The sequence below is a fragment of the Silurus aristotelis genome (genome assembly GCF_946808225.1).
Source record: "Silurus aristotelis genome assembly, chromosome: 19".
NCBI lineage: Eukaryota > Metazoa > Chordata > Actinopteri > Siluriformes > Siluridae > Silurus > Silurus aristotelis.
This window is the reverse complement of record NC_139592.1, coordinates 20,556,946-20,584,186: the sequence shown is the minus strand read 5'-3', so window position 1 is coordinate 20,584,186 and position 27,241 is coordinate 20,556,946. Positions and strand designations below refer to the sequence as shown.

Sequence of the window (27,241 nt, the reverse complement as noted above, 5' to 3'; positions counted from 1 at the left end):
ACAACAGTTTATTCTATAAGGAGTGTTCTACATACCATGGATTATACCATGGGTGGAAAGATTATATTCTGTAAATAGTCTAAAGATAGATTTATGATTAAAGAAAATGCATCAGTGAAAATTCATACTTGTGCAAAAGAATTTTAAGAAACAGAAGCTGAGGGGCAATAAAGTTTATTTCCTATATCTACTAGAATGCTTGGTTTTGGTGTCACCATTGCCAACACTGTATACAGTAGGTAGCTATTTGTAGTTCTTTGGCTTTGTAGCAGCAGTCATACAGTGAGATAAAACTTGTCTTCGATCATTAAAAGTCAGATTTGCACTGTTGTGTTTGGGCTGATTTTGTTGTTAAATTCCAAATTACACATTGTGAATGGAAATGAGAGAGATTTGTGAGTTTAAATATTAAGTCTTAGAATGCATAATGTAACATTTTCATGTTGACATTCTTAAACTGTGAAATGTAATACCCTTGTTACCATAGACAGCCGATGACACTCATCTGAAAGCCACTAATAAAAAGACAGCATAGAATTAAGCAGAACTCACAGCACACCTAGAAATACAGTAGTTGCAATAGCAAAACCTGATAGAAATATATTGTTAGAAAATCTTCATCATGCATTCACAATGGCTTTGTGCCCAAGGGGTCAATAAATAACTAATGTTTTATATACTTTAGTCACAGTGTTTTAAATCACATTATGTTGAACCCAATTTTTTTCCTGTAGGGAGAAACAGAAAAATCTGTAAGGCAAAGGTCACAAAAAGCTAAAATTATCTGGTGTTATCAGAGTTCAAAATTTCTAATATGTCTAATATATCCATGCTTTTTCTGACTTGCATACAGCAATCATGTTCATTTTTTATCCCTATGAATGTAGCTAAGTGTTGTATTGGTAGTGATCTGGCAGCCCGATTCAGTGAATTTGTCACTCTCACTTTGGTGTATAGACTAGATGGAGGTATAAATGTGGGCCAATACTGGGATATCAATCATTTGCTAAATGTTTAACCTAAAACAGAAGGTTAAATTTGGGTCGATTTATGGAGCTCACCACTCAGCAAGAAGCCCAGTCTAAGTTTAACACATCCTCCAGTGTTTATGTATGTGCATGACTTGTGAAGGTGGCTGGTCTTCAGGAGAGTACAATAAAGAGTAATGGATTCTGACAGAAACCTAGTCGCTTAACAGATTATAACGGTGGCACCATGGCGTCACCACAGATGGCCTGCTGGGTAATTGCCCATCACCAAGGAGTGTTTGCCAAAGGAAACTGGAGAAGGGGGTTACAAATTAAAGCTGTAATGAATTCTGTTTGCTCTACATGTTGAGGTGAATACAAAATCCCAGTGATCCTGTCCCTGTTCTTTAGTGATTTTCCTTTGAAGTTGAGCCAAAAACAGTGAAGAAATGAGGCACAGATTTCTTTACTGTGTAAGCCAGGTTGGATAGTTGACTTTAATTAAATATACGTTGCCATGTTTTAAGCAAAGTGGGAAATAATCGTAGAACAAAATTTTTGCATTTTTTTTCTGCTTTTATTTCGGCCAATCAGGTCACTTAAGATGCAGTAAATAGGACAATCTTGCATTAAGTTAGTTCAGAGCAGAAAAGCAAGGTATCAAGTTTATACGCTCATTGAAATATCTGAATCAATAAACTTTCATTTTAATAGTGCTTGGAATAACATCTAGCAGAAAAATAAAATCTAGATAAACAGCTGACCTTTGGTATTTTATACAGTACATATAAAAGATATGGACACTGTAAACGAAGCTGACTAATATACATAAAATATTTGTAAAATAATTTTAGATTAATAATTTAATTAATTATGACGAATTACTTTTTGAGGTATGCTTAGGGATATACTTTTGCAGCTACTAATAATCAGGGAATAGATATTTGTTAGATTACATCTAACTAGTTCATGTTAGTTGTACACTCAAAAATTGTTATGTGAAAACAGGAAACCAAGAGCAAAAGAACATTTTGCTAAGGATTAGATAAGATAATTTGTACCACGAAATGTTTAAAGATTTAGCAATATCAATATTAAACCTTTATTCGTATTACTGCTTATAAAAGGCTAATTAGTCAAGGTCAGCAGGGTGTAAAGCAGTGTAGAAAGACAATCCATTTAGACTGTACCCCTCAAAATGATGAACACAGGCATGTGTTGCTTGACCTTGAGTTTTAGGGACATACAGCAAACAACCACAAGTGGTTTATGGCTGAAGTATCTGTCATTAAACAAGCTTGTCTGTTGTTGTTTGAGATGAGGACATGGAGTAGTTGGTATGGATTAGCATGGAACACTTATGTCAGCAGGAATAATTTTCTTGTCTGTTGTCTCCAGATGTAATTCTTACGTAATTTGTACAGTCAGGGTCGATATGCTTTATAAGTCTAACTATTATAAATATTAAGCTTTATATGTAAGTATTAATATTTTTTCCTTTTTTTTTTTTATTGACAAAATACACCCAGACCAGATTTGGCTTTATTTATAGATTACTTGATTTTGTTTTTATTAAGACTTATATTATAAAAAGAATAAACTTAGTAATACATCATAATAGCTGTTATTATGATAGGTCTTGACTTGTTACCACCAATTTAAAAAAGTTAAGGCAAGGACCCTCTTTGATTTGCTTAAAGGACCCACACAGACCAGGATATTGTAGATAAATATAGTGTCTATCCCTCGTATTTGCACACTTTTTCTAAGCTTAGGGTACAGGGTCAGCCCTCAAATGGTTCACCTGGAGTATTTAGGTTTAAAAATCTTGCTCAACAGGCCACCAGTGGGATGTCTGGTAGATCTAGGATTTGAAATAACAACCTTCTGGTCACTAGTGCAGAATATAAACTTCTGAATTACCACAGCCCCTTATTTTGCCATTGCTGCTCTTATATGTCTAGTAGTGTTTTATGCTCACAAGACCTTGTCTTGACAGGCACCTACCAAGGCCAGTTTACTGGTGGAATGCGACATGGTTATGGTGTTCGTCAGAGCGTCCCATATGGTATGGCCGCTGTGGTGCGGTCTCCATTGCGCAACTCATTAACCTCCCTGCGTAGCGAGCACAGCAATGGCATGCTGCTGCAGCAGGATGTTCCCATCATCACCACCACAAATGCATCAGGCCAGGAGACAGTTGTCACTCCGTCCATACCGGTGGGACCCTCACGTGGTGGCTTTGCCCTCAGTCTACATGGTGACCCTGAACTTGCCAAGCCAAAAAAACGTGGCCTTTTCCGGCGTGGCTCACTGCTGGGCAAGCTGACTAAGTCAGAATCCCGCACATCCCTCTCCAGTCAGAAGAGTAAGATCAGCTTTCTGCGCAGTGAGTCGGCCCTGAGTTCAGCGACTAGCGATGCCAACTCTACCATCAGCATGGGTGACAGTGAAGCAGAGGGTGAGGGCCACGAGTTCCCACCTGTCGAGCCTGACATTGACGCCACCACAACCGAGGTTTACATGGGCGAATGGAAGAATGATAAGCGGTCAGGCTATGGCATCAGTGAGCGCTCCAGTGGCCTGAAGTATGAAGGCGAGTGGCTGGACAACCAGCGGCATGGTTATGGCTGCACTACCTTTGCTGAGGGTGGTAAAGAGGAGGGCAAGTATGTACACAATGTGCTGGTCAAGGCTGTGAGGAAGAAAGTGATTCAACTGAAGGGCACCAAGGTCAAGCAGAAAGTGGAAAGGAGTGTTGAGGGAGCACAGAGGGCCGCTGCTATTGCCAAACAGAAAGCTGAAATTGCCAGCTCAAGGTCAGTATCAGTGTTTGTATGACTTTAATGTGCAATAAAAATTCAGTTAATCTGAGTTATTAAAAGAAATATAAAAATACAGGTATAGGTGTAATTATATAAATACACCAGTGTTATCAAAACTGGCAGGTGCTTATCAAAGTAAAGCAAGGATACAAGGTTAAGTAATGTAAAAACTTAAAAACACACATAAACACACAAAAATCTTTGAACATACAGTATAATGATAATCTGTTGATTCTTAGAAGTGATTATGCCAAAAATAGAGGATTTGTGTGACCTCTAATTTGACTTTTAGACAGAACAAATCCTTTCCATGCTATTTCCCTACTTTACTACTGAATAATGGTTTCTTTGAAGTGACTGCAGTGACTAAAATAAGATTTTAAGAGATAAATGTAATTTATTTGAAGTACTTAATGTCAATATTCTCCATCTACCAGCCTTTAGGTAGTCATTCATTAACTGATTCTAGTGAGAAACTTCTTTACATGACACTATTCCAAATATAGCCTTTCTCATTTATTAGGGTTCAGCAAAGGGGAGTGTTTATCTTGCAGTAGAAACAGCATGCTTTATAAAGGTTTATGTTTTCAGATATTTTAAATTAGTCATTGGTATTTGTTTGGTCATTAGAAAGGAACCAGACTAGTTTGTCTCTACATACTGTAGGATTTTAAACTAGTTTGCACTGAATATCTTCATAAAAACAGATGAATATTCACATAAATAAAATGTAGTAAAATCCAAACCCAAACCAGAGTATGTGATCTACTATGTTTGTAATTGTGTTTTTTTTTCTTCATGTTTTATGACACAGGGTTACACTTATTTTTTCTGAAAGATTAATGCTCTTGAATGTACAAAAATGTTAATGAAATATAGAGGACAGTCAAATGTAAGTCAGCCATCATTACAAGATTATAAAAATGTGAAATGTGTTACAGTGAAAAAAATAATTATTATTATCTATATACTATTCTGTGGTGCATGCACTTCTCACCAGTTGTGAGAGCAGAGCTGTGTTGCTTTCATCTCTGCATCTCCTTACAAGGAGGGAAGATTTTATCAAAGCCTTACCACCTGGAATTATCCCACTGTTTATAAGAGCGAGTGTCCCAATGATGAGCCGCAGAGCCTGTCAGTGGCTCAGAAAACTCTAAATATTTTACCTAAGAGACAAGCAGATTGATTAATGCTGGTGGCTTTTCACTCTCTCTGTCTTTCTCTCTGTCTCTGTCTCTCTCTGTCTCTCTCTGTCTCTCTCTCTCTCTTTTTCTCTCACTCATTCTCACTGCGGTGGTCTATGATTTTCTTTTTTCCCCCCCCACAATATGAAATGTGTTATTACGGATCAGCAGTTTTCAAGGGTGGGATTCAAATTACAGTATGGTATTCTGGTACACCTTTAGATAGATGCTAATGTGAAACTGTATATCACTATATTGCTTCGTTTGCTTTGATGCGTGGTTGTGTTTTTAAAAAATTGGCTTGTTCTCTGCATTTCAAACACAGCGGTAGTTTACCTGGTGCCTTTTATCATAACCTTGACATGCTTGACAAAATGCTGGTCTGTAATACAAAGCTTCAGGTTTAAAAGGAGAAAGAAAAAATACTGTCTTGAGTTGGTAGTTTCAGAGCAGTTTAGAGTTAGGTCCCTATGTTTTGCACCGTTATTATTATTATTATTATTATTATCTTTAACCTGAAAATGTGGATAGTGTACTCTAAAACAAGATTTCAATTAAATAATTGCATAATAATTACCTTTTATAGTTAAGTTGCAGGTGAAATATACACTTATGCATTTCCTGGGGTTGCGTCTATATTATTATATGATTATAACAAAGCTGAGTGTGTGTTAGTTCTGCAATATGAAGATCCATACAGAACTTTGCTATGCTCTACATATGCTCTTACACTGATAGTGTAAATGTGGAGTAAGTTTACTGTTCTCTGGACTGTTTTTCTCTTTTGTTTAAGTATCAATAGGAACAACTAGTCATATCAGGGACTATGAAGTTTTGGGTCATACAATCCTAGCAGGTTGAGTTTTCACATTGAGGTCCAGACCTAAGTTTTAGATTCCCTGCAGTGTAATTTTGTGCATTGCCTGGTGTGCAATGACGTGGGTCTGGTGTCAGAAAGGAGGCCTGCCTAAATATGGACACACACTGTTGCTGTATCACAATTGCAGGAGAATGTAACAGCTGATGGATAGCAGTTCCCAGACGCTGACAATCATCAGCCGAGGTCCCCCATTTTAAGTTTTAAAGCTATAGTGACACTATGTTCCTTCTAAGCTATGCTGATTATTTTTTCACTCCCTGTCATTGAAACATGGCTAGCTACTAGTATATATTTATTGCTTTTGAATGACTGTTTCAGATCATACAACTGTAAATGTTAGTCAGTGGGACTATAAGTGTGCTACATTGTGTGCCAGGATAAGTGTTGTTTCACACTTCAGATCTAACAAACATAAGTACTGGATCATCATCAGGGTTTTATTGTGGCAATGTACACACGTTTATTTTGTTCATATTTTTGTTGTTGTTCCTCTTCTTTGTGCTGCTGTCATTTGCCTGTATGCTAGGCTAAAGAGTAAAGAAACTGAAGTTTTTATGCTATATTTTAAAACATTAAGGGTGTAACAGAACATAAAATTCACAGTTCGGTACGTACCTCAGTTTTTAAGTCAAGGTTTTTGTACAGTTTTTGTACAGTTTTTGGAGAAATGCAAAACAAAATTGCTTGTTGTTTTTTATTAACAGTTTATTATTATTAACATTTGTGAACATTAACCATAAACATTTTTAAAACAATTTAAAATAAAATGCCTGCTTGGTTAAAAAATATATAAAATAATATTGTATAATATAAGTATAAGTACAATAAATCAAATTAATGCAATACACTTTTTTATTATTTTGTTTATATTAAGTAATCAATTAAATTGGTACAGATTCAATTGATTAAATAAAATTAAAGAAATAGAAAAATACATTAAATAGTATACATTTGTTAGACGCCATTTGGGTATTACAGATGTGTAGTGTGTGTGTGTGTGTGTGTGTGTGTGTGTGTGTCTGTCTGTCTGTCTGTCTGTCTGTGTGTGTTACAATTAATATTACATTTTCTAAAGATATGATCTACTTCAATGTTTTTTTTTTATTTCAGTATACTTCAACAAATGTCTTTATTACTTCTAATTTTCATCTATTTACTCCCTCTAAATGTGGAATTGCATGGATTTTCTCAAGAATTGCATGTGGAACATAAAATGCTAAAGAATTCAGTGCTAGCATTAGCACTCTGAATTAGCACTGGTCAGCAGCAAACACTAGCTTTAGCTGGGAGATTTGTTTTGCATATGCATGAAAATGCTAAAGAATCCAATCAACTCTAGTTTCTTTATATATATATATATATATATATATATATATATATATATATATATATATATATATATATATATATATATATATATATACATACCCCTGGCATTGTTGTGTATGATTTAAAATGCAATAATAATTTAAAAAATGCACTCAAAGTGCGAGGCGGAGACTAATCACTTAATATGCTCTTGAGGGAAGATTTTAAATATGTTCCGCACGTAAAAAGGAAAGTCCTGTATCAAAAAATGTTGGTACAAATACATGTACCTTACACCCCTGCAAGACATATATGAGTATTTTTTGTTTTTAATATATCATCACAGCCTGAGAATTCAGCGCACCAAATAAATGTATTTATTTAACAGATAAACAAATATTATGTATTAGTTCTTCACAGCAAGGGGATGATTACTTACAATCTCATGTTACTTACGTGATCCTGGTAAAGTTCATTTTGTTTCCAGATTATTATACTACAGTATGTGAAAAAGCCCTGTCTGTTCCTTTGCTTTGTAAGTCATGTATGTTTGGTCTGAAGTGTTGATATGTTAATAGCCTGCTTTACCGATCTGTCCCACTGATCTGACACTGGACTAATTGTAATGTTGCCTGTTATGTAAAATGATTTTTAAACACTCCCAATCCTCCCCCTCTTCTTTTTATTTGTACAAATACAACAGTCTTGGTCACTGGAAACAACTCACAATGAATTGTAATTTCTTTTTTAAATTAAGTTGAATGGAGAATCTTTAATTCCAATTATGTTTTAGGGTTTCTGTTCTGGTGCGCCTGTTCAAAGCCACAAGCATGGAAAGTTGTGCGAAGCCTTGCGTCAGCAGTGGTGTCAGATCGTTCAGTAGTTATAAATATTACTCAGCGTGTAAGTAAATGGCATCACTTGCGGTATATTGATGTCTGACACCTAGCCTTTATCTGGAGTTAAAGTTCTCTTGGTTATCGTAACGTTAGCTCATCTTTACTTTAATAACATGGTATGAAGCTGGTTCTAAATAAACTAGGCAGTATGTAAAGTGTCTGCCTTTCTCCTATTACACAGATGCAGCATTGACATTGATGTAAATATCTGACATTTATGTTGAAGTGCTAGTTACAGACACTCTGACACACTGTAAGTAGTGACTTTGTATAGTCCCACAGGCTCATAAAAGACTGCATAATATTTAGTACTAGCTGTGGCTCGAGGGCATACTTACCGAAATCCCTCTTTGTCTTTGCATTGTAGCACAGGACACTGTCTTTAAATCAGGATTATTTAATGGGATAATAAAGACAATGCTGACAGATAGCATGACACCAATGACACTGACAAAGCAGAAAAATACTCAGTGGAAAGGTTTGTAAAAAACCAAAACAACAAGTCTTTTAAAATGTTTGAATTCACAGTCAATTTAATTCAAAGATTTTAGTATCCTTAAAGTCCGTCACCTGCCAATTCAAACATACCAGCCTGCTCTCCTCTATCTAGCACCAGCTATTAACTTGTAAGGCTTCGGCTAAGACGTGCTTTATGAGACAGTACTGCCAAGCAATATTTTCAGCCTGCTGCTTATACCTCATCACTGGGCAGCGCAACACACCCAGAGAAGCGGGCTATCCGCATGAGATTGCATTAGCTCACCTGTTAAGGAGAGAAAGCCATCCACATAAGGCTAATGCTACATGTCATTGTCAGGAGTTAAGCTCATGAATCCCTGATGAGCCACACATACACACATACACACACACACACACACACACACACACACACACACACACACACACACACACACAAATAAAGCTGTGTTTTCTGATTGGAGGTCAAAATTTGTACATTGCTTGGTATTTCAAGACAATATAGTTCTCTTTAAGTGTATCAGCCTCAACGTGTGTGAGCTGAGTTGCTTCAGCTGCCATCTGTCAAAGGTCGCTCCACCTACTGCTTGGCCACATGGTAACACAGGCATGTAGGATATACCCCTACATAAAATTTGTTGTTTAATTGAACCCCCCCCATGTTTTATTGTTTTTATTTATGATTGCTTAGCTAATTTACTTTGGTACTGTATGAGAATAACCAAGGATACCAATTGTGCAGGTTAGGCCTGGCACATGCATTCTACTGATTTCAATTATAAATGAATATGTGAGACGCCTGCTAGAGCTTATTTGCCCCGTAACTACTGTCACTGTGAGATGCATGGCTTAACACTAGGTAGCAGGGCTTAGTGTCTCTAGAAACTGTTGTATGTCAGCTGTAGAATGAAATGTCATGGGTGGGTGATGCTAAGCTGTTTGGAGAGGCAGAATTTGTGACCATTTGTCTAAAATTCACTACACAGTATTACAAAGCTGTCATTTCATTAAGATTAACACATATAACCCTTGATGTGATTAAGTTTTCTTAAGGAGTATGTTTTCAGCCCTAGGGAAAGTCAAAGATTTCGCATTTTCCAGTTTTTGGGTAACATCATAAGCTGCTGTTTGTTTTCTTAGCTTGAAGAGAATGACAGCAAAAAGACAGCCTTGTGATGAAACAACCGTTTATAGAAAGTATATCATTGATGATAAATTGCTTTTAATTTAAACTCTAAAGGGATAAAAAAGTATGGCATCATTCATTAAACATTTTTACATCTTAATCATTGGCTGTCACAAGAGGAGTAAACTAACCTTTAGGAAATAACTTTAGATTTTTTTTTTTTCTGGTTTATGAAAGAATGTTATGTAGAAACTTATAGTACTACAGTCACAAATTGGTGCTGTGGTCTCACAATTTGGTGTTACTTCAGGTATGAGCAATGCCTTGCATACAGCAATACACAACTTTTTTTACAGGCCTTTTATTTTTATTTATTTTTTATTTTATTTTATTATTTCAACATATCTAACTTGTAATGGTCTTTCTTAAGATATAGTAGTTTAAAATATATGAATATTGCTCTGCATGTACTTCCAGTATGCCCTACACAAATGTTTAAAAATGCACAGAACAGATTAAGACTAAGGTAGGATTAGCGGTCATAGTTTTTTTACGACTTCTTCACACAAACTCTAATAATGTTCAATTGTTTTAAATTTGTTCACTTGTTTGACCATTTCGAGGAATCGTGAAATCGTTCTGTACAGAGCCTTGTTTTAAAAGCTTTTCACAAAGGATGAGGCAAGTAACTTATTCAGACCTGTAGGCAAGAGGCAGCTGTATTGCTGTATCAGTCACCTCTTAGCTAAGTAACCCAGCAGGGAGCAGGGAACTGTGTTGACTGCTTGCGGACAGGTGGAGAGGTCTTAGATCCACCACAGGCAGTTTTGAGCCCATAGAATGGCACCGTTGGGAAGTGCCATCTAAACAGTCTTAAAGTGGACGAGGCTATTTTGAGGCTAGGATAATGTTACAGCGTGTCAAGTATTCCCAGTGTAATCACTATCTGCAGCACTCCAACTCATTATGCACAAGGATGCTTTTTTTCATGGGTTAAAGAACTGCAGCTACAACTAGAGTGTTTCGCTCAACAAATGAATGAGTAAGAATGATAAATATAACATATATATATATATATAGTGTATGAAAAGCAAGAAAATTTAGATGTCTGCAGTAATCCATTTGGTTGCAAAATGATATGAAGTCTAATTTATAATGGGTTGGAATGGAAATCTCTAATCCAATTTGTGCAATGTATTTTCTTTGCTAAATAAAGATATCTGTATTTATATTTTTTGCTCCTGAGTGCAACAGGAGAAAAGCATATAACCTGTGGTCAGCAGATTGTGTGTTTCGAATCCTAGCGTTGTCAAAGCCATCTTTGGCCAGGAGCCAAGGAGGCTAAATTGCCTGTGCTTTCTTGGTCAGAAGAAAGACATTTTCTTATGCAGAGATTTTCTTATCTGACATTTTGTTTGTGACAAAAAATAGCTTGAAATCTATTATGGGCCTCTGTGTGCTTATGTATGCAGAAGAGGGTAGAGAGCACTTTTCTTGGCATGGGCATTTGTGTTGCATGATTAATGAGAACTTGCTGAGGGTTAAAGACCAAATTAAGGGCAAAATAAGTTGATAAATCAGGAGGAACCATGTACACATTTCAATAATAATAAAACAAAATAAACTTTCTTTTGGCTTCTCCCATTAGGGGTCGATTTCGATTTGATTTGGCATGTTTTTACGCTGGATGCCCTTTCTAACGCAACCCTCCCCATTTATCCGGGCTTGGGACCGGCACTAAGGCTTGTGCAACCCTAATGGCTGGGGTTGGTTCCCTGACCGGAGATCGAACCCAGGCCGCAGCGGTGAGAGCGCCGCATCCTAACCACTAGACCACCAGGGAACCTAATAATAAAATAAAATAAAAAAGAATAAATGCAAAAAGCATCTGAAAGAAATGATAAATGAACCTTTTGGGCTAATATCCAAAATGTATTTGTGCCATTGTTTATGCTGTTGCTATGCTCAGTGAACATGATTTGTTTATTATTCCAAAGCTCTATTATAAAGAAGCTATTTGTCAAGAATAAACCGAGTGGTTCTCAGTGCAGTCTTGGGCTCATATCTTATCGTCAGAAATTGCCTGTTAGTTTTGTCCTGGTCCAAAATGACGCCTGATGAGCTCTTTGCTAATAAATGGCTAATATTACACGACCCTGATCTCTGCGTTCACACTTTACTCTGTTTACACTGGAGTCTGTGGGGACATTCCATCTTATATTGTTTTCCTGTTTTGGGATTTAACATATTTCCATTACTACCTGAGCAGGGTATGGTGAGGGATTCTTTAGTGCTGAGGGGTTGTGCTTTTTATAAATAGGACAGGCAACTGGTGTCCCATCTTCCAAATAAAGACAAAGGGGAATGTCTTGGAATGACAGTGCTATGCATTGCTGCAGTAAGAATACAGCCAGCATTTGATAAAGATCTCTGCAATCGTGACTTGTTTAATAGAAATGCACATATGTGGGAAATTCCCAAGCCTTATCCATCTGTGCAGGAACTTTCCTTGTGACTGATAGTGTAGTGAATTATTAATAAACCACAGGGGAGGATTATTGTGGTGGTGGTGGTGGTGGTGGTATATCAAGTTAATATTTTCGCATTACACATTTGTTAATGTGGTATAAATGGAAGTGTCCTCAATCTGACCGACACACGACTGCTGTCAGTCTATTATTTTTCCACACATGCATGGCATGCTTAATCATATCAGTTTGATCCAGAAGGAACCTAGACTAATTAACAAGTATTGAATAAGCTTAACCTGAAGCAAGATAATTATACAGCACAGTAAACATAGATTTCCTTTGATTGCCTGGTCCTGAAATGCTGCCATCTTGAATTACATTTATATGTCTGTTCCCTTGAGATTATATCGGTTTGGTTTTATTTGTGTTCCATAGTGTTATTAGTTTAGTGGTGCTACAGAACAAGTGAATAAAGCTACTCTAATTTATTTTCAATGTCTTGTTCATTTAAACACAGTCATGTTTTATGACATTTTCCATCCAGTTTGTCTTGTAAAATCATTTCACTTTTAATAGTAAAACGAGAAGTAACATTAATTCCTTTCTCTGCAGAACTTCCCATGCCAAGAGCAAAGCAGAAGCTGCTGAACAGGCCGCTCAAGCTTCCAACAATGAGTCCAGCATTGCAAGAGTCGTGGCCAGAGAACTCTCGCCTTCGTTCTATCAGCCAGGTAACAATGGTCCATCATAAAATTGTCTATGAACTTACATAAGCTAAAAATATTCTGAATGAATATAACCTACAATTTAACTAACATGGTGTCTGTTTTGATGAGCTCAGAAAATTTTATATGAATAATTTCACACCTGTGATGGGTTATAGATGAAAAAGTCACTTCTATTCAACATTAATAAATCTGAGTCATTATCAGTTGAAATATCAGACAATCCAATGCAAAATAATACTTTAATAGGAACACTCATATACCTGCTCATTCATTCAATTATCCTATTAGCCATTCATATAGCAGAAATCCAGTAAAATACATACATCAGATTCAGGAAAAAATATATAGATTTTAGTAATTCTTACTGCTGCGTCATTGTTGTTGCCAGATGAGCTGATTTGAGAATCGCTGATATCCTGGGATTTTTTTTTGCAAACCTGTCTCGAAAGTTTACAACGAATAATATGAAAAACGAAATCTACCCAATTAGCAACAATTCTCAAAAGAGAATGGCCAGACTAGGTCGAGCTGACTGGGAGGATAGGTAACATTTAATAATTAGGCCATATAACGAGGATATGCAGAAATACCTCTTGAAATGCAGAACATGTAAAACCTTTAGGAGGATGCCATACAACAGCAGGCGACCACATCAGGTTTCACTCTTATCCGTCAAGACCAGGAATCTGAGGCTAAAGTAGGCACAAGCTCACCAAAAACAAGACTGTATGGTTGTTTTTTCAATTTCAACTGTCTGTCAATATTCTAAGAAGCTGTTCTACTCATCATGGACGTAAAGAGTAATTAATTGTATCACTGAAGCCGTCCTGTCAGGTTGAACCAGACAGACATTCACCTTTGACTTCACTTTCTAAACAAGCTTATGGGATGTTTCTTGTACTATTGTGTGCAAACTCCAGAAAGCAGATCCCAGGAGGTCAGCAGTTTCTGAAATATTTAAACCAGCCCATCTGACAATAAGAACTACGTCACGGTCAAAGTCATTAAGCTTACTTTTCTTTTTGCATTCTTATGTTTGGGGTGAACTGATGCACTTTAACTGTATGATTTTATACACCACATTACTACCATGGCATTTTATGATCCTGTACTACATCTAAATCCTAATGTTTTTTTAAATGTCACACTGGAGCTGTAGTCTACACCCTAAACTTCTTAAACAATCCACTCAGGCCTTATGTGAGTTCTCAATCAACTCTAAACCATTTACACTCTTCAGTTGCCGTGGGCTTGTATTTCAGATCTCATTAATAAAGATTGTTCCATATTTGTGGCAGCTATGAATAATCTGTGTCCCCAGTTGTTAGATTCTGTTAGTCTTCGAATTTCTATATTTGTAATGAGTTTTAAAGGGTAAAATGCAATGTGGGCCCAAATGTAAATAGCGACATGAGATATCCTTTTATATTCTGCCCTTCTGATTGTCTCAGACATGTCATGCAAATAGCATTTTGCACACCACAGAAATAACATAGCAAATTGGTGATTGTTTAAGGAGGCATCACGTTTCACTGCATTGCATCAAGGAAAACATAAAGTCAAGAAATGCAGGCTATTACACCAGAGATTTTTTTTTGAATATTGAAAAGTGCGATGTTATAGGCCATGCTTTTTTTAATAAGAACTAAAATTGTGTGACTTAGAGATGTTAGTCTTCTGTTATTAGCAGACACCCGCTGTCCTCTTAGCTTGATTTGATGCCTAAAAACCTCAATTTTCTATTTGTCTTTTATTTTTCCAGTCGTTTTTACTACGTTTTCTTAGGTTTAATGTAAGAATTCGTGTAAAGATCATATTCAGTACAGGAAAATGATACATTATATATAAAATGTATACATTTTGGTTTTGTGTGACATCGCCATCTAGTGTCCAAGATGTGGATTTTATTAACGGCGGACCAACCTGAATTTGGTGGTCGATATGGATATATAATATATAGTAGTGAAACTGTAAATTATTTATTATTAATGAAGTTATTATCTATCATTTATTGTTCATTATTATTATATATATAATATATTATTTAAATAATTAGGGGGTTGTTAGCTATTATGTCTGATTCCAAATATAAGATTTGGCAGATATTTTAAAGTGGTTTTGAATGGTATGTGTCTCTTAGGCCCAGAATACCTAAAGAAAAGAGCACTACAAGAAATTGCTGAGAGCAATGAGAATGCTGACACAGGCATGCATGAGTCACTGCTAGCTGAGGAGATCATGCCTTCAGAGACCCACTTCTTGCATGAAATAGACAGCCTGAAGCATAACATTATCCCAACACGTGCCCCATCAACTGGACCTACAACTGCTACTGCCCTAGATCCTAAACTCCTTGGTCCTGGTAGCTGGAATGGGGACAAAAGCAATCGAGGTGGAGGCAGTGGCAGCAGAGGGGGAAGCCGTCCAGGGAGCAGGCAGAGCAGTCGTCCTTCAACTCCGTCATCCAATACAGCTCTGGTGTCAGCTTCAGGACCAAGCATAGAGGAGTCTGCTGTTTCCAGCACAAAGGGTCCATCCAGACCCCCCAGCCGACAAAACACCAAAACCGAGCAGGGCTCTGACCTCGAGATTAAGCCTTTACAGAAGATAGACTTGGAGTCCAAAGTGGCAGAACCTACTTCATCTCCTGTAAGGACCAGCCTTATCTCCTCTACTGATGATGAAGAAGAAGCACCACCTCCTGCGTCCTCCAAAGTAGTGACCCCAGAACAAGAAGCTCCTGAACAGAAAACCAAGGCAAATGAACCTACAGTAGAGCTTGAAGCAGCAATAACAGAGAGTGAGCAGGAGGCAGAGAAAGACAAAAAACTTACTAACAAAGTTGAAATTAAGCAATCTAAGAAACGAGAGCCTAGTCCATCTCCGAGACGAGAACCAAGCCCGGCTCCAAGACGAGACCGTAGTCCTGTGCCTAAGCAGGACCGTAGCCCGACACCAAGACAAGATCCAAGCCCTGCTACTAGGCAGGACCATAGTCTGACTTCAAAACGGGAACCAAGCCCGGCTCCAAGACGAGAACCAAGCCCGGCTTCAAGACGAGAACCAAGCCCGGCTCCAAGACGAGAACCAAGCCCGGCTCCAAGACGAGAACTAAGCCTGGCTCCAAGACAAGAACCAAGCCCAGCTCTAAGACAAGAACCAAGCCCAGCTTCAAGACGGGACATTAGTCCAGCTCCCAAAAGAGAATTCAGCCCGGCTCCTAAAGCTGTGCCTAAGCTTGAACCCAAGGTTGCACCAAAAACAGAGCCAACAGCTACTGACAAACAAGTCTCTAAGCCTGCTCCCAAAGTGGACCCCAAAGCTGAGCTGAGACAGAGGGCTTTGGTGAAAACCTCTGATAAAGTGACTGAAATCACAGCACCAGAAGAGGTTAGATACAACCATAAAAATAATTATAAAAGTTATACAATCATGATTGTAAAATATATATACACAATGATTTACTTATGATTTGTATTTTTTTCAGGGGCCAAATACAATTATGATCTGCATGGTGATTTTGCTCAATATAGGCCTGGCCATTGTTTTTGTTCACATCCTGTCCTGATAGAAAGATACTCAAGGTAAAAGAACTATCTGTGTGTTGGTACTGTATATAATATGCTATATGAAGAAAATATAATTCTATGGGTCACCTGATTTGTTAATTTTATTCTAGAAATCAATAAAAAAATATTGTGTCGGTTTTTGAAACCCAGGGTTTTTATATTTTGTAGCAGAAGTCCAGTAGAGTATATCTCAGGTTTGACTCTGTCCAAACAATAGAATGACAGTAGCCATGCTAGTACTTTCCTTCAAGTGCCCTGCTAGTGGGAGGGAATTAGTAGTAGGGAGAAAATTGTGGAAAATAAAAAAACTAAAGAATTTATGCTTTGTTTATGTCTATTTTTAAGCAGAATGTTTTTTTCTTCAAACCACGGACATCTATAATGAAGAAAGAAGAGAGAGGAGCTGTAATGGATGCCACATGCTTCTCTTGAGGCTTCACTGATGTGATACAGTCTCAATAAAGCCCTCTCGAGCCACTTGAAGGACAGTTACTATGTGTAGTTAAATTGAAGGATGATATACAGTGAAAGGGTTTCTGAGTGAATGCTGGTAAGAGCTTTGCTCTCACATAATGGAATGTGTTTATCTGTATTGTGCTGCTTTGAAGAACTATCCTAGCAAATTAACGGTGCCATTTACTTCTTTGAAAAGGGCGAATATATTTTAAGCAAATCAAGCACTGACGTCAATCCTATGGGTTTACCACTGATTATCAATCAAAGCCATATTTTCGGATAAGTCTAAGTGAATTTGAAGAAGGCAAAAGATCTAACTGAAGGGAAAGAATTGCGTATTTTACCATCCGATGAATGTTTCAAAAAGTTATGTGTGCAATAATTCACACTCAATAAGATGTCTTAAAGTCTCACAATAAGGCCTTTTCATTTAGTCTCTAATGCAGTCTTTTAACAAATTATTATTTTTTACTTACGGCAAAGTTGATTCTGTAATTAATCTTTGTTTATTAAACATATAAGCCTAAATTTAAGAACACAGCACAAGCCAAGAGTTTCCAGTTCACGCGAGAAAGAGGGGATAGTGTGCCCTATGGTTTTGTCTAAAGGTTTCTCTTTATCTAAAATCTAACCTCCCACTTCCATTTACAATGTCTGAACATTTATAAAAACTAGCTAAATTGTTTAGCTTAAGAAACATTGTACTGTGAATATTTTGTGCTTGTGAGCTTATTTTTTTTAATAAGTACCATTTGCAGAAACTAAAGTATGTCAATCAAACGAAGCTGGTTTTGTATGCATGTATGTTGAAGGTTTTTCTACCTATCTAAACATTGAGATGTTACAATAACAACAAAGTGTGCATTTGCAAATACTGATTAATTACCTTAGAACCGGGAAAGCCAATCTGCAAAGATCTAACCAATGAAGATCTGGTTCCAATTGTAAAATCGATTCCGTTGATGAATAGAGGTAACTGTGCCTGGTCAGCATTAAATTCTGCAGTCACTCTTCCAATCAAACTCAACATCTTACAGCTGCTGTTGTTGAGTGCCATGATTGTAGTCATCAACCAAATGTTTATTTTATTTTGAGATTAATAGTTATAGTAGTTATGAATCATAAAGCCTTTTAAAACCATCTAGTTGTTTGACCCACCATCAAATGGTATTAAGAGAAATCAGTGAGTTTCCTGGAAATGCTCTGAAACAACATTCATCTGTTTTGGCTTGTAATTGTTTGCACTGGAATGGCTTGTGCTCAGCGTTTTACAATTAAATTTTCCAGTGTAGTTTAGTTTCTTAATGCTACTCCAAAATGTCTATGGTGTGAATGAAGAAGGAAAAAAATTCATTTTATTCATTCATGTTTGTTTCCATATGCTTTCACTTGCTGAATACTGATTACCCAGAAATCCAGATACTGTTCCAAAATGTTCATCCTCCAGCAGAGGAACTCGCATACGTGTTTGCACCTTGGAGATGAGTTCGATCACGGCACTCAAAATGCCAAGTATAAATTGATTGTCCTGCGCAATACCACTGAATGCCAATAAATCTATTTTTCAACTGTAACCTCCTTAATTTGCTTCCTTTCACAATGTCCTGAACTGCATTAATAGTAAAAAGCAATTTTTCACTACTTAAACATAAAGATGAGTTACAATGTAATTTTGTTTTACATATAAACAAAAAGGGGGAAATGTATTTAAGCAAGAAGGACTCAAAGGGAATACTTTTTCATTGGCAATACACAATCACCTTGTTTGTCAAATTATTTGCCAGTGAATTCCCAAAGTGGTCACATTAGGGTGCATTCAGTAGACTAATAACCACAGAAAAAGTACATCCTTTTTTAACTCAAGGACTTGTACGCTTAAAAACATTGTATTCTACAGGTGCAGGTTTGTCATTTCACTTTGTGGCTTTTCACTCATGTGGGAAAAGCCACAAAGCATACAGATGTTCAAAAGGTTGTTTGATCTTTAGGAATCATTATTTTTAAACAGTCATTCACTACTGGCATACATTTCCACCTGCAGCTTTTATTATTGCACCCTTTAAAGATGGAAACATTTACCAAGAACAAAAGGTCCATTTTGCCTTCTTATTTGGAAAACTCCCATAGAAGATGAAAGTTTGATCTTATGTTAAAATTATTATAAGCCAAACAGGATGTCTACACGTTAAATAAGTCTTATAACCATAACTATTTTCATGCTGGTAAAACAAAAATAAAAAGTTGTAATAATGGAGACAACCGCAGAAAAAGTTTATCCACCTTTATTTTTTTTAGCCCTTGCAACTGATTAAATCAAGCAAAAGAAAGAAATGGTGGTCAACTTAGTACTCTTCTCCTTCCTCTTCTCCCTCTACACTATCAGCACCAACTTCTTCATAATCCTTCTCCAGGGCAGCCATGTCCTCTCGGGCCTCGGAGAACTCACCCTCTTCCATGCCCTCACCAACATACCAGTGCACGAAGGCACGCTTGGCGTACATCAGATCAAACTTGTGATCGAGACGAGCCCAGGCTTCGGCAATGGCCGTGGTGTTGCTCAACATGCACACAGCCCTCTGCACCTTGGCCAGGTCTCCACCTGGAACCACAGTGGGAGGCTGGTAGTTGATACCCACCTTGAACCCAGTGGGACACCAGTCCACAAACTGGATGGTACGCTTGGTCTTGATGGTGGCGATAGCAGCGTTCACATCTTTAGGCACCACATCACCACGGTACAGCAGGCAGCAGGCCATGTACTTGCCGTGACGTGGGTCACATTTCACCATCTGATTGGCCGGCTCAAAGCATGCGTTTGTGATTTCAGACACAGAGAGCTGCTCATGGTAGGCCTTCTCTGCAGAGATCACTGGAGCATAGGTGGCCAGTGGGAAATGAATACGGGGATAGGGCACCAAGTTGGTCTGGAATTCAGTAAGGTCGACATTGAGGGCACCATCGAAACGGAGTGAGGCAGTGATGGAGGACACAATCTGACTAATTAACCTATTTAGGTTGGTGTAAGAAGGACGCTCAATATCGAGGTTCCTACGACAAATGTCATAGATGGCTTCATTATCAACCATAAAGGCACAGTCAGAGTGCTCTAGGGTGGTGTGGGTGGTCAGAATGGAGTTGTAGGGCTCCACCACAGCAGTAGAAACCTGGGGAGCTGGGTAGATGGAGAACTCCAGCTTGGACTTCTTACCGTAGTCAACTGACAGGCGTTCCATCAGCAGGGAGGTGAAACCAGACCCGGTTCCACCACCAAAGCTGTGGAAGACCAGGAAACCCTGCAGACCTGTGCACTGGTCAGCCTAAAGATATAAATGCTAGTTAGCATATGATTTTTCAAAAACATCTATATAAAATTATAACACTGACTCAAACGGTGCTCACCAGTTTGCGGATCCTGTCCAGCACCAGGTCAATCAGCTCCTTGCCAATAGTGTAGTGACCACGAGCATAGTTGTTGGCAGCATCCTCCTTTCCTGTGATGAGCTGCTCTGGGTGAAACAGCTGGCGGTATGTTCCGGAGCGAACCTCATCTAAAACAAAAAAAATTTTAACATCCAAACCACTGCTGTCTCAAATTCATGAAATTATAAAATCAAATCATACCTATAACAGTGGGCTCCAGATCCACAAACACAGCCCTGGGAACGTGCTTCCCAGCTCCAGTCTCGCTGAAAAAAGTGTTGAAGGAATCGTCGCCACCGCCGATGGTCTTGTCACTGGGCATCTGTCCATCTGGCTGAATGCCATGTTCAAGACAGTAGAGTTCCCAGCAGGCATTACCAATCTGGACACCAGCCTGACCCACGTGTATAGAGATGCACTCACGCTGTGGGAGGACAAAGCGCACAAAGCAAACACATTCATTATTGCTGATTGGGGGAGGGGTTCCTTAGGGTTAAGGCAAACCGATTCACTAGATAGGTTTTAACGTGTCTCTAAGAAGAAATATGTGAATGTTTTACAGTAATAAAACGCTTCACTGACTCAGGGTGAGGAGATTTGGGCAGCCAGCTTGGTCACGAGGAACTCATTAATGCGCAATCCCCGGATGTAAGCGCCCTGGAATGCACCAGTTCCCTTCAGTACTGACCACGTGACCCCGCCTCGCTTTCTAAAAGCGCGTTTCTCTTTAGATTCATCAATCTACAAAACGAATGTAAATTTTTTTGTATATAATAAAAAACATGTCCAAATTAACTAAAGTGCTATTTAAAAAAAATGTAATTTCTTTTCCTTTGATAATTTGGGCTTCCTAAACATCAGGATGACTCAGGGTGGTTACAAAAATCGACGTTTTTGGGAACAACTGTGATCGAATAAATGTCGAAAAACCCAAATGTAAGTAATACAGATATGCAGCAAATACGCCCCTTTTAATTTAATATTAAACAAGGATTCATGTGTCGAACCTTTGTTTGATCAATAACGGGCTTTTTATTTATCCAAATAAAATCTCGAATCTGGGATTAGACTCTATAAATTACATTTTAATAAATCATAATATTCTTTTAATATAGCTAAACAGGTGAATCATACACTAAAAAGTGTCTGGACAATAGCAATTTTAACCTCAGAGGGATAACGAAATATGATACTCACCATTTTGAAGGCAGTGGCTTTAATGTGCAGCTAAAAGAAAAAGGAGGAGAGTAGAACTTGAATTCTCACGGCACGACTGTAAGGAGTCCGTAGTGAGAAACACGAAATGGTCTCAAACTGGGGGGTGGAGTTATTTATACTTTTCGGCTCCGCCGACACGAGGCGGAGAATCTCTCCGCTTCCTGTTGTCGTGTCCTGTCGCTCTCTCATTGGTGGAGAACAGCGAAGCAGCACGCAATTGGTGCGCTTAAACGTTTGAATAATTACTTCCTTTGACATCATTTCCAACGAATGAGGAAGTGTCTGAAAACTGTGACTTAACCAACGTTTATAATGCGTTATATACATAAACGTAGTCTGAAATATATCATAAAAATGTACGGTATATTATCGTAGGAAGATTCAAATATGAATTTAAATGAATAAATCCATCCTGAAACAGGTTTACAGTGAAATTCTAGTCCTGATGATTAGCAATCATGGCGTTGATGTGTTGGTTGGTGTTGTATGAGTGTAAAACACAGGTCACAGGGAGACTGCGATTTCTAGCTTAACTGAAGTGGTGTTTTTTTTATTTTTGGAGAGAGGGAAAAAGAATAAAGAGTTAAATCAAATAAAGACACAGTAAATACACTTCAACTTTCACTGTTTGCGTTCAAAGTAATAAACCCAGATCACAATTTTCTAGTGCCATAGTGATGCGAAGCCAACATCGAAAAAATGAAAGCAGTAAACAATGAACTCTAAAATAGCTATTTTATTTATATATTATTTTTATTATTAATTTTGAATGGTATATTATTTAGAGCACTGTCATGTTTATTTACATTACAATATATTTCAAGTTAAAACATTCCTATTAATGCGGGTGTGCAATGCCTGAGTGAAATTCTATTATAAAGATCTTGAAATAAAACGTTACAAGAAAAAAAAAAATATTTGTGTTTGACATAATCAATATGTAAGACAATCAGAATAAGCACAAGCCTTTTACTGAGATGAATTTTCACAGCACAATGTTATATAGTTTGATGTAAAAGATGAATTTGATCCTGCAGCAGACACCGACGTTCTTCCAGCATTTTATTACTCTCCTTTATCATCTTCCTCACCTTCAAAGCGCACTAGTCAGAGCTCGCAAACTGCATCTGTAGCAAACTGCATGAACTTCAATATATTTGTTTAGATTTAATAGCTATTTTCTAAATTCCACAATTGCTGAAAGCAAAGAAGAAATGGACTGAGTCACAGATATACTTACAAGGCCATTTTTTATTAACCTTTCGAGAAAAGCTGGACATCGTGAGAAAAGGTAAATCAAAACATGTTAAAGCAGTTTGTAAGCTTTTTCAAGAACCATTTATGCTGTTGGGTTTTCTTTTTTGTAGAATTTGCACAAAACATACAGTTTGTCCTGATTTCAAATACACAGGAACAGTGTAATAATTTTCATGGTAGGAGATCTGAAAAAGTACTACAAATGTGCACGGAAAACCCGGGGTCATTTTACGGGGTTGTTATCACCGGTTTTGCTAGACATCATGAAAGCGGTGCTGCTGTGGCTGCAGTAAAAGGAGACTTGCTGAATTGTGTTAATTGGGTTTCTTGCTTTGGTAATGGTGTTTATTCTCGCTGAATCTATTAATAATATTGATGGTTTCTATAGCCATGGTATTAATAGATATAATGATTTAGTTAAGACACCACTGAAAGACTAGGTGTAAAAGTCACTGTACAATATTTAATACACATCAAAAACAGGCCCATGCAGCTGTGATAAAATATAATTCTTTTTTTGCACTCATGCAATGCCTGAGTGAAATCTTTATGAACATTATCTTAAATTAAATCAGAATGTGCTAAATGTGAATGTAAAATCTTTTACACACATAAAAACAATTTGTGTTTAAAATAATAATTACATTAGACACACAGTAGAATACAAGCCCTTTACTGCAATGAAATAGTTTTTCCAGCACAATGTTATGTAGTTTGTTGTAAATAATGAATTTCATCTTGCAGCAGGCAATGAATTCCTTCCAGCATTTTAGTACTCCTCTCCTTCTTCCTCTCCCTCACCTTCAACGGAGTCAACACCGACTTCTTCATAATCCTTCTCCAGGGCAGCCATGTCCTCTCGGGCCTCGGAGAACTCGCCCTCTTCCATGCCCTCACCGACATACCAGTGCACGAAGGCACGCTTGGCGTACATCAGATCAAACTTGTGATCGAGACGAGCCCAGGCTTCGGCAATGGCCGTGGTGTTGCTCAACATGCACACAGCCCTCTGGACCTTGGCCAGGTCTCCACCTGGAACCACAGTGGGAGGCTGGTAGTTGATACCCACCTTGAACCCAGTGGGGCACCAGTCCACAAACTGGATGGTACGCTTTGTCTTGATGGTGGCAATAGCAGCGTTCACATCTTTAGGCACCACATCACCACGGTACAGCAGGCAGCAGGCCATGTACTTGCCATGACGTGGGTCACATTTAACCATCTGATTGGCCGGCTCAAAGCATGCGTTTGTGATTTCAGCCACAGTGAGCTGCTCATGGTAGGCCTTCTCTGCAGAGATCACTGGAGCATAGGTGGCCAGTGGGAAATGAATACGGGGATAGGGCACCAAGTTGGTCTGGAATTCAGTAAGGTCGACATTGAGGGCTCCATCGAAACGAAGTGAGGCAGTGATGGAGGACACAATTTGACCAATCAACCTGTTCAGGTTAGTGTATGTAGGACGCTCAATATCGATGTTCCTACGGCAAATGTCATAGATAGCTTCATTGTCAACCATTATGGCACAATCTGAGTGCTCTAGGGTGGTGTGGGTGGTCAGAATGGAGTTGTAGGGCTCCACCACAGCAGTAGACACCTGAGGAGCTGGGTAGATGGAGAACTCCAGCTTGGACTTCTTACCGTAGTCAACAGACATGCGTTCCATCAGCAGGGAGGTGAAACCAGATCCGGTTCCACCACCGAAGCTGTGAAAGATCAGGAAACCCTGCAGACCTGTGCACTGGTCAGCCTGTAAAGATAATATTATAAAATACATTCATGTCAATCAGTTATATTTCTAACTAAAGTAAATCTGAGCCAGTTCACAGACACTCACCAGCTTGCGGATTCTGTCCAAAACCAGATCAATAATTTCTTTGCCAATGGTGTAGTGACCACGAGCGTAGTTGTTTGCAGCATCCTCCTTTCCTGTGATCAGCTGCTCAGGGTGGAACAGCTGACGATACGTTCCAGTGCGAACCTCATCTACATAAAAACAGACCATATTATATCACATTGTGAAGCAGACCACCACCAATGACCTCTTAGCTTTATCACATTAACAGGCACAGTCCTGTACCATAAGAGCTCAAGCCACCTACCTATAACAGTGGGCTCCAGATCCACAAACACAGCCCTGGGAACGTGCTTCCCAGCTCCAGTCTCACTGAAAAAAGTGTTAAAGGAGTCGTCTCCACCACCGATGGTCTTGTCACTGGGCATTTGTCCGTCCGGCTGGATGCCGTGTTCGAGGCAGTAGAGTTCCCAGCAGGCATTGCCAATCTGGACACCAGCCTGACCCACGTGGATTGAGATGCATTCACGCTGTTGAAGGAGTGTTTTAGAAATAAGAATGATTGAATGAATAATCCTAAACAATAATATTATCTAGAAATTATGAAAATCTATCATTTTTTTAATTGCTTGGAAATAATCTGTATTTATGTTTCAGTGCATTCATTCCTAATGGTTTAATAGCTGCTGTAGTCGCTCCAGCATTAATACTGCATGGCCTCTACACTCCTAAAAGGCATCATGTGTTTTGTGGATTGTATTTCTATCATCAAACCCATTTCCAAAACAACACTGACAACAAACCAAAACAATGGTGGAATTATGAGAAACTGATCTGTGTTTGGAAAGGTGCTTGAGTTCAGTCTCTACGGGTGATATAATGCCAAATGTGAAGCCGGGTATCTTCACCCACATAATTCAGCTCACACCACACTTGGCCTTCTTTTGTTGGCTCTCTGGATTATTTCTTTAATTCAGATATCATGTCCCTCCCTCCATAATTCTATTTGCAATCCTAAATCCTGCATATGCCTGGCTATATTTAACATTTCCTCGGCAAGCGTACCATAATCATAGACCTATTCTTACACGCCCGGGATTCTATATCTAACGAGCTATTTTGATTTTGACCCCACATTAAAACTACAAAAAAGCTTTTTATGTTTTCATATTTCATAATAAAAGGTGCTGACCATTATTCCTAATAGTCCTGATTGATGTGTAAATAAGAAAAATCTCTGAAGTGTAAAATTTACAGCACGACAACAAAAAACTCGCTGTAACAATGCGCTTAGAACGACAAAGCTTTCGTTTTTGTTGGCGCGTTGCCCTGGCAACTGCGTCTCCTGCATTTCTATTGGTCGAGCTGGAGCAAGCCGCTTGCTATTGGTTGGATAGGAGAGGGCGAGGAATAGATCCCGCCCCCAGCCTCAGCCAGTTACCTTCTCAAACACTGACTCAGCGGTTCTAAGTAAGTACTACTTTATATATTTTTACGACAATTTACGACATATCCGTGAATATATGAACATGAATTGTCATATGTTACGATTTTAAACTATGGTTATATACATTAAAAAAAAAAAAATGTTCAGACTGCAAGCATCGTTCATTGTCATTTGTTCTCTCATCTTCCATCTTGTGCTTTTGTCCTTAGAGAGAACTGTCTAATGGGGTAAAGAAACATTAGCAATCATGGCGTTGATGTGTTGGTTGGTGTTGTATGATTGTACAATACTGAGGTCACAGGGACACACTGCGATTTCTAGCTTAACTGAGGTGTTTTTTTTTTTTTTTTTTTTTTGGAAAGAGGGAGAAAGAACTAAGAGTTAAATCAAATAAAGACACAGTAAATACACTTCAACTTTCACTGTTTGCTTTTAAAATAATACACCCAGATCACAATTTTCTAGTGCCATAGTGATGAGAATCCAACATGGAAATAATGAAAGCAGAACACAATGAACTTCAAAAGAGCTATAACCTTTATATATTATTTTGAAATATTATTTAGAGCACTGTCATTTTACAGCAGATTACAATTTTAAAACATTCCTATTAATGCGGGTGTGCAATGCCTGAGTGAAATTTGATTATAAAGATTTTTAAATAAAACATGTAAAGTCTTTTACCCAGATATAAAAAAAAAAATTGTGTTTTAAATAATCAATTTGTCATTAAACTGCATCTGTAGCAAACTGCACAAGCTTAAATATATTTGTTTAGACTTAAAAGCTATTTTCTAAATTCCACAATTGCTGACAGTAGAGAAGAAATTGATTGGGTCGCAGATATACTTACAAGGCCATTTATTTTATTAACCTTTCAAGATAAGCTGGACATCGTAAGAAAAGGTCAATCAAAACATGTTAAAGCAGTTTGTTAGCTTTTAAAAAAAAACTGTTCCTGTGGAATCGTTTTCGTGTGCACGGAAAACCCGGGTCATTTTACGGGGTTGTTATCACCGGTTTTGCTAGACATCATGTAAGCGGTGTTGCTGTGGCTGCAGTGAAAGGAGACTTGCTGAATTGTGTTAATTGGGTTTCTTGCTTTGGTAATGGTGTTCATTCTCGCTAAATGAGATCCTTGTCTGTGATGCAGCGCTCTGTTGTACTAAATTTATTAATAACATCGATGGATTCTATAGCCATGGTATCATAA

The 27,241-nt window shown here is 38.0% G+C and overlaps 3 protein-coding genes across 6 annotated transcripts in view; 1 reads left to right on the top strand and 2 right to left on the bottom strand.

Moving 5' to 3' along the window:
• The window catches only part of jph2 (junctophilin 2), a 19,798-nt gene extending 1,333 nt beyond the window's left edge, over positions 1-18,465 (top strand). Inside the window, exons 2-6 of one of the 4 annotated variants that reach the window (XM_083569607.1) lie at positions 2,968-3,787; positions 12,751-12,869; positions 15,007-16,256; positions 16,354-16,450; positions 18,311-18,465. In XM_083569607.1, coding sequence (XP_083425733.1) covers positions 2,968-3,787; positions 12,751-12,869; positions 15,007-16,256; positions 16,354-16,434 — 2,270 coding nt within the window. In that variant the 3' untranslated portion in view covers positions 16,435-16,450; positions 18,311-18,465. Of the gene's footprint in view, positions 1-2,967; positions 3,788-12,750; positions 12,870-15,006; positions 16,257-16,353; positions 16,452-16,780 lie in introns of all 4 variants that reach the window. The other 3 variants (XM_083569605.1, XM_083569606.1, XM_083569604.1) reach the window with 3 other exon arrangements.
• A 692-nt stretch (positions 18,466-19,157) lies between these two features.
• Positions 19,158-21,662, bottom strand: LOC310741630 (tubulin alpha-1C chain). The gene is made up of 4 exons (XM_083569636.1): positions 21,509-21,662; positions 20,513-20,735; positions 20,291-20,439; positions 19,158-20,208 (listed from the first exon to the last, which is right to left on the bottom strand). Exons 1-4 carry the CDS (start codon positions 21,509-21,511, stop codon positions 19,234-19,236), a joined length of 1,350 nt encoding a protein of 449 aa, XP_083425762.1. The 5' UTR covers positions 21,512-21,662; the 3' UTR covers positions 19,158-19,233.
• Positions 21,663-22,762: 1,100 nt separating this feature from the next.
• Positions 22,763-25,882, bottom strand: LOC310741623 (tubulin alpha-1A chain-like). The gene is made up of 4 exons (XM_083569623.1): positions 25,774-25,882; positions 24,889-25,111; positions 24,624-24,772; positions 22,763-24,536 (listed from the first exon to the last, which is right to left on the bottom strand). Exons 1-4 carry the CDS (start codon positions 25,774-25,776, stop codon positions 23,556-23,558), a joined length of 1,356 nt encoding a protein of 451 aa, XP_083425749.1. The 5' UTR covers positions 25,777-25,882; the 3' UTR covers positions 22,763-23,555.
• Positions 25,883-27,241: the final 1,359 nt, after the last annotated feature.